Raw genomic sequence first — 14,877 nt, 5'->3', positions numbered from 1 at the left:
AAACTTACCTAACTTCACGAGATCATTGATCTGCTCAGTCATGCTGCAAAATAATGAAGCATGCAAATTCTGCTTTACAAAATACAATTACAAAATGTTATAAAACAAGTAAAAGAAAATGAATAGCATGTGTGATGTCACCAGAAAAACAGTGGGACCTTTCTTAAGACTTGGACTTTATTAAGACCGTGGCAAATGATCAGTTTAGTCTAATCTCTGGCTTTTCTCCTTATAAATCTGAATGTGTTCCCTTTGCTTTTACTGAAGTCTGCTGAGAGCTCGCTGTGTTTCTTTACCAACAGAACAGGACTTCAAGACTTCAGGCATGATAGACGTTTTAAAGAAAGTTTACCACATAGCTGCTTTCTTCTGGTATGCTTTTCTCATTCAGGCTATTTATGCAAAAGGGATTTCAGATCTGCCACCTGGATTATTCGTCTACGGTGGAACCTGGAAATATCTTACGTTTTTGAATCTGGTAAGATAAATGATGTTTGAAATCTTTTAAGCATCTCTGTTGAATGACACTTTTGCATGTTTGTTTCTTAGGTCATACAGATGCTGTTTTTTGGAATGGGATCCATAAATGACCTCCAACATGTGGAGAAAGACTCGAAAGTATCACCTCTCTGTCTTTGCAAGGATCTTCTCTTTTCTGTCTTTGTGTTTCCAGTTGGGATGGTACGTGCGGTCTAAACCCTTTGTAAAAATGTTTAAGATGCTACTAAACAACAGGCAAACATATACCATTTTACAAAAGAGTTTTGTAGAAAGAAAAACTGCACTGAATGTCCAAAATTACTGATAATTCAATAAAATCAGTTTAGGAATTTCATTTAAAAATAATTTTCCATGAATTCAATAATATTTGTAAATGATATGTTATCTAAAATATAATCATGTTTAATTTTTTTTAAAGCTGCAGGTGTTTATGTTATAATATATTCATGTGCATGCTGTCCTCTAGTGGTGGTTACTGGTAAAACATTTCTTTAAAAAAAATAATAGATGTCAGTTCCTTAATCTTGAATGCATTATTATTTTAACATAATATTTATTGCCTGTTTTCCTCTTTGTATTAAGTTTGTAGTGGTACTGTTTTGGGTTATTTATGCCTATGATCGACAGCTGGTCTATCCGGCTTCAATGGACACACTTTTCCCTTCATGGCTGAACCATGCTATGGTTGGTCTTATAATAGTTTATATAGTGTGTGTTATAAATGTGGAATATATATGAATTCAACAAAAAGATGTGTTTTATTTGTAGCACACTCCCGTTCTCCCAATATTATTGGGTGAGATATACCTGGAGCCACATATCTATCCTAAAACAAAACACGGATTAGCTGCTTTGGGAATCGCCGGACTTGCTTACCTAGGATGGTGAGTTTATGTGTTTACTGCAAAAACGAATAATGACTACTTCAGACCATATTATTGGCACATATTTAAAGTCTTACACCTATCATTGTTTTTTTCTTTAGGGTCATTTGGGTGTATCAGATTGTGGGAATCTGGGTTTATCCATTATTGGGGATGTTTAGCAGTGCAGGCTTGATTGTTTTCTTTTTTCATAACATGCTTGTGGTGTCACTGTTGTACTTACTGGGACAAACTTTAAACCAAAAGTTTTGGAGTGATAAAAAAGGAATTAATTTCTGATAATATGTTTAAGTTTTTATTGTAACATTTGAGGAAAAACATGCCTGAAGAAATATGAATAGTTTGCACACTATAAAAGATAAAATATCAATATAAGTTTTTGTTTTACTTTAACTTAACAAATGAAGTTAATTTTAGAAAGAGACCATCCATAAGAAACAAAAGCCAACATGTATTGCACATGTTTTAGGAAAGAGCCGAGCATCCTCATCATGATTTACGTATCTGAACCCATCAGTGATGTTACTCTGCTTTGGTGCTGGACCTGGGGCTGTTCATTAATATTCATTCATTAATGCATGAGATCACTTTTGACAGGTAGTGTGTATATATATATTTCTGTGCTGTTGTTGCTATGTCACATACCTTTATGAAGGAGCTTTTAACTCGATCTCTACTGCACCTCTATAACATTGTGCCCTACATCTCAAGTATGTGCCTGACTGAAAAGATTAATAAAAGATGAAATAGTTTAATGAAGGTAAACACATCCTCACTGGGAAATATATGGCTGATTTTTAAATCTGTTTTAAAAGTTATATCAGAGTAATTCAGTCTTACCATTGCAGCAATGATAAATATGACGATTTAAAACAACAAAATAGCCTGTAGGTGGAAAACACTTCAATAAGGATTAAATTAGGCATTTTTGTATGCACATTACATATGATTACATTTATGTATTATATACATTGGCAAGAAAACATATGTGAACCCCTAAAAAATGGACTATAGTGATTTTCCATAAAATGTAATCTGATCAAACACAATGTGCATAAGTTGACAACACACAAATCATTTTTATTTCTTGTGTCTTTTTTGAAAACACCCATTAAACATTCACAGTAGATGAGGATCAGATCACATTTAATGACAAATCACTGTAGAAAAACATTCATTCATACGGGTCCACATATTTTGTCTTGCCACTAGTATTAGGCTATATAAATATACAATTGATTCATATGTCATCAAGCCTGGTTTATTTCAGTTAACTGAGCATTACATTACCAAGTCATGAGCATAGTAACATATTACAACCTGTCTGAAATTCAGTGCTTAACTTCATATCTATCCGATAGACAGCAATTTATAAGAATAGGTAAGAATAGATCTCGTACTGTTACTATTTCCTGTGGTGTACCCCAGGGTTCTGTGCCTGGGCCCCTATTGTTTCTGATTTATGTGCTTAAACCCAACTTAGTCTGTCCAATCCTTTCGCTTATTTCTTGACTTCAGGAACTTAAAACCTCATCATAAATGAAACAGATTTGACATAAATGAATCCACCTTTTAAGTTCTAAAATTACAAACACAACCTATGTGTTTAACATGAAAAAACAGGTAAACTTACCTTCAGATCATCTGACATGATTGTTTTTTATTTTTGTTTATTTCTTCTGTGTTTGCTTTCTTAAGTGTAGTGATTTAAGAACCACAGGGTCAATGCAATCCAGGACTACAGGTTTAGATTTCAGCAAGTGATAAAGCTAAACAAGGCCTCGTTTACACTGTCAGTGAAATGTGACCCAATTCCGATTTTTTGCTTATATGTGACACAGATCGGATGTGTTCTATGGCAGTGTAAACACGAAAAAACGCATACATTCGGATATTTTGAGGTCCGTTTCAGGCCTCATTCATATGTGGAAATAAATCAGATATAAATCAGATATGTGTCTATGCGACTGCAGTGTAAATGAGGCCCAAGAGACAACAGTCATGGGCTTTCTTGATACTTAAAAACGTACAATAATTCACAAGTTTGTGTCATACACACCTGGCACATTTGATGCAGTTTTTTAATGAAAAAATCTTTGGTTACTCAAGATTATACTTATAAGGGTGGTTTCTGGAGAGGAATTAGCTTAAGCCAGGACTAGGCCTCAGTTTAATTAGGAAATATACCTGGTTTTAACAAACATGCCTTAATTAAAACAAAGGGCACTGATGTATTATGTAAGATATGTCAGTGCAAGTTGTTTTCAGTTTGGACAGCTCTTACATTTATTTTAGTCTAGGACTAGTCTAATCCCTGTCCAGGAAACCGCCCCATTGAGTTTATAAGGTAAAGTGTCATTTCTAGAGCTTTACATTCATTTGCCTGAAAAAATGTTATGATATAGCATATTAACATATTATGTTAACATCACAAAAATGTGTAAGATTTTAGGTTCAGCCAAGAAACCTCTTAATTTGGATATAGATGGTTTTAGCAGCAATGGTTTTAAAATGGCAAATAAAGGGTATCCCCTGATTTCCTTCAAAAGAAAAATAAAGGTTATTACATTCTTAGTGGCTTTCACAGGAAATCAATGCAGAGTTCTCAAGCTAAAATATCATACATCCAAAAAATGATCTAACAATGCCATAGTTCAAATAATAGCTCAAGTGTATCACCTACATTGAGTTAATGTTACTGTGCATTAAAAATAATGTTCAGGGCTGTGCACAGGCCTTTTTTGAGGGGCATGAAACAGAAAAAGGGCATCCCCCCAATTGGTTACATGATGTATGACCACATGACTATATATAATAAATATTAAATGAGAAAACAAAACCCATGAATCATATTACTCCAGGTAATTGAGCATTACATTTGCAAGTCATGAGCATATTACAACAATTTATGGATAATACTAAGAATAAAAGTCAAATTTATTATTGTTAAAGGAGACACATCATGCTAAATCCACTTTTTTAGAACTTAAATGCATTTTGTTGTATATTTGTGATGTTTAGAAGTACAGAAAAGTTGAAATTAGTCTCTTCAGGTGCTTTGTTGATATCGTTATATTCTGTTTTGGTAACTATTGAATCAAACATATTCAGCAGTGTTTTTACATTAGCCAGGGGATGAAAGAGAAAAAAGAATTAAATAAAAACATGGAAATACTTACATACATTAATACATTTAGCAGCTTTCTTGTTTAACAGATTATAAATAGTATTTAAATATTGCTTCACTTCTAATAGAAAAATACGGAATAATGGTTTATAATCTCCATATTTACATTTATGTATATAAAACTTTGCCAACAAAAGTAACATATTAATCAAATAATATCTCTAATAGTATTTGCAGCGGAACTGCCAAATAAAGACATCGACTCCTCCCAGCCCAACACTTCGAGCTATCCGCCATTTTCATTCCTCGCTGTCCAAGGATGCAGAAGTTACGAGAGAAGTCCAAATGTTCGGTTTTTAGCTGTGTTAACCCACACGATTCATTACACCGTCTCCCAGCATCAGAACCTCTTCGAAGTGCCTGGTTAAGTTTTATTTTTCACGGGAATGTACCCACATCTGTGGGTAAAGTCATTTTTGTGTGCGCGAAGCACTTTAAGGACAACCACTTCACCAACCTCCGCCAGTACCAAGAAGGATTTGCCGACAGACTTCGTCTGATTGAGGGGTCAATTCCTTCTATCTTTGGAGACGATGAGCAGAGCACTTCGGTAAGCTGTAAATAACTTTAAAAAAGATAAACAGATTTTTAGTGGTAAGGGTAGGCCGTAGTAATTTGTCTTGTTAGTGTGCTTGTTTCATGGGCGATCCCAGCGTACGCAGCTGGTCGGTATTGTTTACTTATTTAATGTAAAAGATGTAACTTAACAAACAAACAGTACATCATTAGAGAGTTCTAAAGCTCCAGCATTTGTATTTGACGTTTATTTTATTTAGAAAAACTTATAGTGACAGTAATGCTTTGAATTGTATCACGAGTTATGAAAAGATGTCATGGAGAGAAAATAATCTACTTGCACTTTATTTAGAGCGCTAAACCAACAAGGCAAAAACCAACATTTGCGAACAAAGTCTGTCAAACAAAACCCCGGATGTGCTCAGTTGGGACACAGCTTTCTATGAAAACTCTCCTACCTCGTGTCAAAAGTACAGGTAAGCTAAAAAGGGTAACTGCAAAACAAAATTAGGCTAATAAAACAATGTTGCTAATACTGCTTTTTAGTTGTTTTACTCAAAGGCACACAGGTGTGCGCCACTGATCTATAGACGGGTTGCACGGCGACGTCACTAACTGGTTGCGCGCGCAACCGAGGGGCAGAAAGAAGAGACGTGCATTGTGTTGTATGCTAGTAGCGGTGTCTGTAAGTCAAAATGCCAAGGAATTTTTGCGTGGAAAATAGTACCAACAGAGTCAGTGCTGGGTGCCTGATGTTAACATACCAGTAGATGCGACTATTACGTTACTAGCATTATAATTATAAAATTATAATTCATACATGTATCACAGTAACACTGCAAAAATAAAGACAGAAAAACAGATACAACTAAAATCAAGTCTTATTTATGTACAAACATTAAAGAACGCTTCAATAATTAAGGTTGTTGCAGTAGCAGATCAGCTCACCAATCGGTCTTTCTGCCCCTTGGTTGCGCGCGCACCCTGCAATGTTTGTAAACTTGCAACCCCTCTATATAAATGACTGGATTGCGCATGACGTCACAACTGTGAAGCCACCGCGCCGCCATGTTGGTATACCCAAACGTTCTATTAAATCAATGGACGCGATCAGATTTTAATGATAAAACATCACTTTACTAGTCTCTGTTTTTATATCTGAAGTCTCCCTGTACATTATTACAACGCAAACGTCCTAAGCATGTACATAGTTATTTACTGAAAGTTGTACATTTTGCTTTTTAAACAGTATCAGATCAGCGGACAGACCGCAGCATGTTAATAAACGTGCTCATTCTGAAATCTAAATAAATAATCATGCTTTGTTCCGTATGTGCATATATTAATTAGCTGGTTTTGAAATTGTTATCTTTACAAGTTACTTATTCAGAGAAATAACGCTAACCGTGTAGCTGAATGTCAAAAAAACTTTATTTATACCCGTGTCATTAACAGAATAAAACAGACACACTCACCTTAACGGTTTTTTGTAAATCCATTATCCTGCCCGATTAAAACATAAACATTGCAAATAAACCAGAATTAACTATTAATTTACGGACACATATCCTAAAAATTACATTTTGTGACTGATACGCTGTAAAGCGGGTGAAATTAGATCATGTTATTGAATGGAAGTCAATGACGCCCTCTGCCGGTTGGGTATACCAAGATGGCCGCTCGAACTCTGCGCTGGCTTCACCTCACGCTGTTACGTTAGGCGTTCTATGCGCAATCCAGTCATTTATATAGATCAGTGGTGTGCGCCCCAAAGTGCTCAGATGTTGGAGTCTTTGTTTAAACGCATGCTTTCCTGTCCTCCACACCAGTGAAGCGACACCGGTTGCTTGATATTGAGGAAGAAATCTCGCCAATAAAGAGACCCTGTCTGGAGCAGACCGAAGTGGGTGTTGACTCTACAATGAAACAGAGCCCCCATGATCCAACCTACAACCCTGAGGACTCCATAAGTGCTTTGAAAGAGGAAACTGGACACATGTACGTATAACAATACCAAAAAACAATTTTTGCAGACTCTTTCATGAACAAGCTGTTCTATGTATATTTATGTTTGGTTGTTTTTTTTTCTATAGCATGGACCCTTCCACACCAACCTACAAAATGCCTACTTATACTGTATATGAAAAATGCCTCTTAGAACTTTTTGAGGTGTGCCCAGTGTGTCAACGAGGGACAAGGGTGAAGACCAAAACAGTTGGGACCTTTCTGTGTGTAGAGCAGCGATGTCCACACTGTGATTTTCTAAGAATATGGAATAGTCAACCACTACATTGAGGCACCCCAGCAGGGAATCTACAGCTTTCAGTTGCTGTGTATTCCAATGGCAGCTTATTTTTCAGAGTGGAAAAAGTACGAACTTTACACTCAAAGCTTCAAAGCTGTAATGTGTTAAATATTGGCATATATTGTAACATGTTTGTTTTTGCTTAGATATTCCAAGCAATGAGGCTTCAAATGTTCCAGCACAACACCTATAGACGGCATGCCAGACTTTACATAGAGCCAGCTATTATATACAAGTGGTAGTCAACACAGGCTGGTATGGAGACGCTTAAAACACAAAAAGCCATACTTGGTGGTGACATGAGGGCTGACTCTCCAGGTACGTACCGATCCTCTATCATCATTATTCGTGTATTGGCCATGATTGATGCAATTACTAATATTATTACTGTGGATCTCAGAGGACACAGTGCCAAGTTTGGAAGCTACACAATGATGGATCTGAGGAGCAACAAAGTCATTGACTTACAACTAGTTCAAGTAAGTAAAAATAACAGTGCATTTTCTCTGAGATTAAACCGCATTGAATTAGGGCTGTGCAAAAAATCACCTGCGATTCTCATGCGTGTTTCATCAGTAAAGCCGGTTCCGTGATTAGAAGTAAAACGCCATCAGCTGCTTTCAGATGGAGCGGCATTTACTATTCAGAGCCGTAGTTCACAGAGAAGTTAGGCAGCATTTTAATAACAATTTATTATAACATTAATGACGTTCTCATACAGAGTAATAACAATCGAACCAAAGTCACAAAACAAAATAAGTAACTTCAATGCCACTATAAATGGCAGTGCAATAAAACAAACTTTGCAAATAACTTCCATAACTTATTTTGCTTGTCATTACAGATTATGTCGATGACATCATGGAGCTGGTCTTTGAACAAGTTTTCCCTGACCCAACTCTGTATATAGATGAGGCAACAGTGGTCTCCGCTTACGTCTCCCGCTTCAATCCAGGACCAGTCTGAAGCCCACATACTGTCCCTCATTGTCTGGAAACTCCTGCCGTATTCTCAAGACAACACAAGACGGCAGGACAACACGCACTTTCCGGCCCAGATATCCCCAGCACCATGAAACAAAGCACCTGTATGCACAATATCTGTAACGACTAAAACACAAACGGCAGAAAATAGTTTGAAATGAAAATTTGTACATTATCTTGTTTCTTAATATTTGGAAACTTTGTTTAACCGCGTGTCACCTCTGAAACCTGGAGATGGGGCAGGGTATGAAGTGTCTCATTTGCATTTAAAAAGACAGCACCAAAATGACTTTCTCTCAGACGCACATCAGAAAAGGGGCCTGTGGAGCTATAATAATGAGGAATTTAGACCCTAGCATTGCAGTTCCGCTTTATATAGACCACAAATATATGATTTATATGTAAAAATGAAATATTTAAAAGCATGCTATGTCTGCTTAAATATTCTTGACGTATGCCGGTTATTATCCCAAACTCCTTCAAATAACAACATCCTATAAAATGTTTTTTGCGGATAAAATCATCACCCTTGTTTTTTGACCTTCATTTTTTTACCTCTGAAATGTTTGTCAGTTGTTTCAAGTGGAAAGTGAAAAATATGGACTCTCTAGTAGGTTTGAAGCCGTTTGGCTTTTCGAAACTTTTTAACTTGCACCTTTTTAAGAACAGAAAACCAAAATGAATGAACATCTTATACTTGATGTATATCACAGTCTGTAAGATTTTATTTGTTTAAACTAGGGATGCACCGATACCACTTTTTTTGAATACGAGTACAAGTACTTGCATTTCAGTGCCGATACGGAGTACTTAATAAAAAACATTATTTAAATTTACAGGTAACAACTTTAGTAATATAATTTAACAAAAAAACAAAGGACTAGTTTTCCAGTTTGTTGTAAACTCTGCCTCTTTGGACAACACAAGAGGCATTAACCCCTTACACGCCGCTCAAACATAGACTTTTTTCAGACCGTGGTATCGATTCCAGGTATCGGGGGACTTTTAACGAGTACAAGTACTTTAGAAAATGTGGTATCGGAGCATCCCTAGTTTAGAAAGACATGGTAGAAAAACACATGGTAGAAAGAAATATCTAAAAATTAGTGCTGGACAAAGATTAATCGCAAATAATCGCATACAAAATATGTGTGTACGTGCTGTGTGTAATAGTTATGTATATTTAAACACAGACACATACATATACATTTCAGAACATTTTTATTTATATATCAATTTTTTGTTTATATATAATAAAGAATATATAAAATAAAAATAAATATATAGACATGTAAATGCTCTTTAAATACATACATGAATGTGTGTGTATTTATATATACAAAATAATTACATATCTTATGCAAAAATATATTTTATGTGATTTATCTTTGTTCTGCACAAAAAAAATATAATGGATGAATCATTTAGAAATAGCATGTTAAGCAATTTTTTTCATTATAAGTTGTCTAAAATGTATCAAAGTTAATATTAGTCTACTCTTGAAAAGACTTTGGTGTCTTTTTATTCTTTGATGCTCAAAACAATGTACAGGCAACAAATAATGACAATGAAAACACAATAAGCAAAAAAATAAAATAAAAGCAGAACAACCAGAGGGGACATATTATAGGACATCAATAAACAAACAAACTAAGGAATTACTGACAAACATATTTTTTTATGCTTTTTGTTCTCAGACATTTTGATAATAAATTGAGGTATTTTTCAAACACTTTCATAAAAACAAAAAAAGAGAGGTGTAGCATTCAATTATTTACATTTATGAATGTGGAACTTACCAAGTAGCAATATCAGATTAATAATACAAATTAAATTATCTTTTTTAGATTTATCATAGTCTACAAAACCTAGTATAGGCCTACCACATTCTTCCAAAACAACTCGCATTCATTATAACATATGATTTCATTCCTAATAAATCCTAAAATATCTTGCCAAAACATCTTAGAAAATGGTTAATACAAAAAAAAGATGAAATACAGTTTCATCAGAAGTATTGCAACCTGAGGAAATAAAAAAAGACTTTGGTTCGATTATTTCCACGTTTATGTGTTTGCCAAAATGTAGTGTGCATGCTGCACTCTTTCGGTCTTCATTAGTAAAGCTTTTTTAAAAGACACTTCTTCAAGTCAGAATCTCTATTAATTTACTGTTTTCCCCTATTTTTGTAAAGTTTGTAGTTGTACTATTTTGGATGATTTTTGCTTATGATCGACAGCTTCGACATCTATCCAGCTTCAGAGGACATTTTATAGATTTTGGCAAACTTGAAAACAATTTTAGACATTGCTGAGATCGCTTTAGCTTCTCTTCTGGACACATATGTCTGATTGCTGTGACCGGAAAAATAAAATCAAACAGGAGACCTAAGTAAAAAATTCACAATACTAGGTTCATTCCCCTGCAGTCTTCCACAACAGATCATCCAGATGTTGGATCATCCTTGTAGATTAGGAAAAAGTTCTGAGCAATTCATCACATTTTACAGGTTTGAGTTTTCATCACATGTTTCCTTGAGTGCCAATAACCAGTAAAGAAGAGAAATTGCTCTCATTGTTTCCTATCACATGTAGGCTACATGTGGGTTAGGTGTTTTCTGAAAGACACATGTCTTTTTAAGTTGAACTTCCTCTCAGATCTCTGTATTCTTTGATATGATGAAGAGTGTTCGGATCAGCATCCACCAGCCCAACAGAAAGAAGTCTGGTCACGAGGAGAAGCTCCTGTTCATTCATCCTCCACTGAAAAACAGATATATTAATACATCTTTCATTTTAGATCAAATATATATATATATATAAAATAAAATATAGGCCTACCTTATTTATATAGAACAGGTTTTTATCTGGAACACCTTTGGTGGTTTTCTGTGTTGTAAATATGACATTCATTGTAAGTAACACATTAAAGAGAGCATTCCTCATTTAGATACTTAAATAGATTGGCTTCCTGTTCTGAAATGATTGTATTAAAACAAGCTGCTGATATAATCTGTGTGGTTTACTGGTTATGTTATCTATCTTCTGTCAATCAGATTTGGGTCTTGCAAGCTGGATGAACAAGTTTGATTCAGGAAAAATACTTTTTGTAAACCTCATCAGGCTAGCACATGAATTAAGCAGCGTTATGTAAAAACAAATGAGTGAACTCCCTCTCCACCTGCTTTTGTTTGTTCTTTCCTGAAATTTCATTAAGACACAATAGATATAATAGCATTTATAATCAAGTGCAATTTGTTGCTGACATTTAAATCCAGATGAACCAGTTATAAGGACTATTAAATTATTTCCTCTTACCTGATTTAGACCATTCGACATGCACATTATAATGCCAATAAGGCCCAAAACAATCTGTGGGTAAAACACAAAAATAAATTTTTTACTCTATTGAAAGTTTTTTGTTGATGTAGTTTGTGTGTTTATTTTTTTACTACTGTTATCGGCTAGGAAGATATACATGTTGGTGACTGTTGTGGCATGTTGTCACACAATATGGGATAAGTTGCCAACTTGGAACTTGCTAATAAAAAATTAAATTATGCTAATATTTAATTATTTTTGGGGAAAATTAAACAGTAAATCAATATAGAAACTCTAAATGTAGCTAACATACAGAAACCAACTAAAACAACACCAACAAAAATAGGGTTGTTCGACTTCATGCGGCGCCGCAAGAATCGACAGCAGGATGACGTCAAAGTACCGCGAGAGCTATTCGCGAAATTATACAGAGGAGTCTGCTTTAAAATCGCTCTCGCGGAACTTTGACGTCATCCGACTGTGGGTTCTTGCAGCGCCGTATGAAGTCAAACAAGCCTATTATTTAAAAATGCAGCATATAAAACATGTGACAACCTGACCTGGCCTAACAATTATGAAAATGCTTGTTTTAAGAACAAACTTCAATCGTCTAGCTTATTTAATCATTTAACAGACAAAAATATGATAATAGTTTACATTTTTTTGATAAAAGAGTGAATAAATGTGAAGGTAAACTTAATTTTAGAGGACAGAATTCCCAAAAAGCATTTGACACGTGACTGCTAGCCCCAGTAGTAGTTGCATATATTGTACACATTTATTGTCTTAATATATGAAAACAGGTAAACTTACCCCCATTAAGTACAACATGTTTCTTGGTGTGTTTTTCCTGCTGTGTTTGTTTCTTGAGTGTTGTGATTTATAAGATGCAGTTGTACGGTCAGGTGCCTGCAAACAGAACCAGGTCTACAGGTTTATCAGCATGTGTAAATAACCTTTCACACCACAAAGTGATGAAGCTACACAATTGAAAACTATGTGCTCACACTGGAAACTTATAGTGACGCACAGCTCTGTGTCTATTGATGCTGTTTTTAGTAACATTTAACCCTCAGTGTTTTTCTTTTAGTTACTGATAGAGTCATCAGACGTAAAGACACAATGTTAAGTGTTATTTCTGAAGCCTCGTATTCATTGCAAAATTCATTCACTTTAAAGAGCATGAGGGTGACGCACAATACATTAACAGTCAAAATTACTTTATTAAAAAAATCCCTTGCTGTAAGTTCAGCAAAGTACCTGCTTTTAAGAAGAACAAATGCATTTTAAAGAATTATCTATAACATATATTTAGATATATAACCCTGTATGTGAAATCCAGGCTAAAGTCTCATAATCTAATGATGGTATTTGAAGAATCAAATTTAGATTTCACATTTATTTAAATCTTTGACATGATCTTACTCAGGCAATATTAAAAATATCAAGATTATATTTTTACTGAATGTTCTTTACACAATGTTGGGTGATTTTATGTAGAAAGCAATAAATCACAAAAATGACTAATTTTCACAGACTTAGTCACTTAGTTAGATAATATTTTTTAATTATATTTCTGAATACAGGTCACTTGAACTGATGGGTCGATAACATATAAAATGTTAGTTTAGATATTGCGTTAAATGTATTGATGGGATTAACTTTAAGAGCTGCCTCCTTGATGACTGGCTGGTTTTAAACTGGGAATGTTGTCATGACAACCATTTGGAAAAACCATTTGGAGCCGCTTAAGTTCATATTTTAGAAATGGGATGAAATGTTTTTAGAGATTAAACGCAGATCAGTGATGAATCAATCAGTTTAAGTGTTGAGTATTCATTGGACTTACAGAGCAAAGGAATTGTATTGGTTCATCAGTTATCCCAAAGATGGCTATCTGAAGAACTTATTTCCATATATAGACTAATGAGAACTAATAATTAACCATTTATGTACATTTACATTTTTATCACAATATATTTATATATTTTTATATATATATATTGAAAATATGTAGGGCCTACAGTATACAATCCTGCATGTGATCATTATATGTAACCCTATTTGTAAAAACCCAGCTCAAGTCATTTAATTTTGTTATTTACTTATTTCTAAAATCAAAATTGACTGCGTAAGTTCTTGTCAAAGATTAAAATTAATATAAAATTAATAATTAACTTTGATTCTCTTCATTAGATTATAAGACTTTATTCTGGATTTCAGGGGTCGCATGCTGTATTATTAGGCTTATTTGACTTTATGTGGCGCCGCAAGAACCGACAGTCGGATGGCGTCAAAGTTCCGCGAGAGCAATTTAAAAGCAAACTCCTCCCTATGATTTCGGAATCACTCTCGCGTTTTTTTGACGTCATCCGGTTTTCAGTTCTTGAGGCGCCGCATGAAGTCGAACAAACCTATTAATACACATCTTCATTCAAGTCCCCTAAAATAATGGTACTGTGCATCACCACAAGGGGAGCCAAACTACAGGTATAAATTTTTTTTACACAAACATAAATTACCCCAAACTGCTGTAAATTGAACTAAACTACTTTAAATTTAAGCTGCAACATTAACTCGGTTTCTAACAATGTGCTGCAGTTTTTGAACTGAAAAAACTTACAATGGCTTAATGAATATCATGTGATCCTTCAGCCAGACAATAAACAATAAAGGGCTTGAACATTGGAAGGATTTAACATAAAATCACTTAAATTATAATAATTTGCAAATATGTAAAAAAGAATAGAGATAAAAACGAGTAAATTATGCACTGCTTTGTTCTGCAATATTTGACCTTCTGCCTGCCTATCAAATGTATTTATTTGAGCATGCCACAAACAAAACACAATTTTAAAGTTGTGAACAGCAAAGTTAAAAAAATCACGAATCCATAGGACCACTTATTATTTCGTAATCGACTGTTTAACCCTTTAATTTATTCGCTATTGTTTGAATAAAATACAAAAATGCTAGATTAGGTAGACAAAACTTAATTTAAATTAACTTAAACCAAGTAGCAGTAAAAAACAAATATTTAAAACAAGCAAATAAAATTACACAATGAAATTAAGTTTTTAAAATAAGGCAGTCATACTTTAAGCACAATTTAAAATAATAAGAACAGGATAAATTGCATTTACTAAACACATTATTGTATTATTTTACGGTCCGTAAAGCA

The 14,877-nt window shown here is 34.4% G+C and overlaps 2 protein-coding genes across 2 annotated transcripts; both read left to right on the top strand.

Annotated features, from left to right (window-relative positions):
• The first annotated feature begins 23 nt into the window (after positions 1 to 23).
• On the top strand, positions 24 to 3,363 carry LOC135786609 (androgen-dependent TFPI-regulating protein). Its single transcript, XM_065296088.2, has 6 exons — positions 24 to 202; positions 303 to 478; positions 550 to 681; positions 1,084 to 1,185; positions 1,270 to 1,385; positions 1,487 to 3,363. Exons 1-6 carry the CDS (start codon positions 196 to 198, stop codon positions 1,662 to 1,664), a joined length of 711 nt encoding a protein of 236 aa, XP_065152160.1. The 5' UTR covers positions 24 to 195; the 3' UTR covers positions 1,665 to 3,363.
• A 1,468-nt stretch (positions 3,364 to 4,831) lies between these two features.
• On the top strand, positions 4,832 to 8,899 carry LOC135786607 (uncharacterized). The gene is made up of 7 exons (XM_065296086.1): positions 4,832 to 5,122; positions 5,441 to 5,564; positions 6,918 to 7,086; positions 7,182 to 7,458; positions 7,540 to 7,711; positions 7,794 to 7,872; positions 8,238 to 8,899. Exons 1-4 carry the CDS (start codon positions 4,832 to 4,834, stop codon positions 7,381 to 7,383), a joined length of 786 nt encoding a protein of 261 aa, XP_065152158.1. The 3' UTR covers positions 7,384 to 7,458; positions 7,540 to 7,711; positions 7,794 to 7,872; positions 8,238 to 8,899.
• The last annotated feature ends 5,978 nt before the right edge of the window (positions 8,900 to 14,877 follow it).

This window comes from Paramisgurnus dabryanus, chromosome 20 (genome assembly GCF_030506205.2).
Source record: "Paramisgurnus dabryanus chromosome 20, PD_genome_1.1, whole genome shotgun sequence".
Taxonomy (NCBI): Eukaryota; Metazoa; Chordata; class Actinopteri; order Cypriniformes; family Cobitidae; genus Paramisgurnus; species Paramisgurnus dabryanus.
The sequence above is the reverse complement of the archived record's forward strand: the minus strand, read 5'-3'. Positions and strand labels throughout refer to the sequence as shown.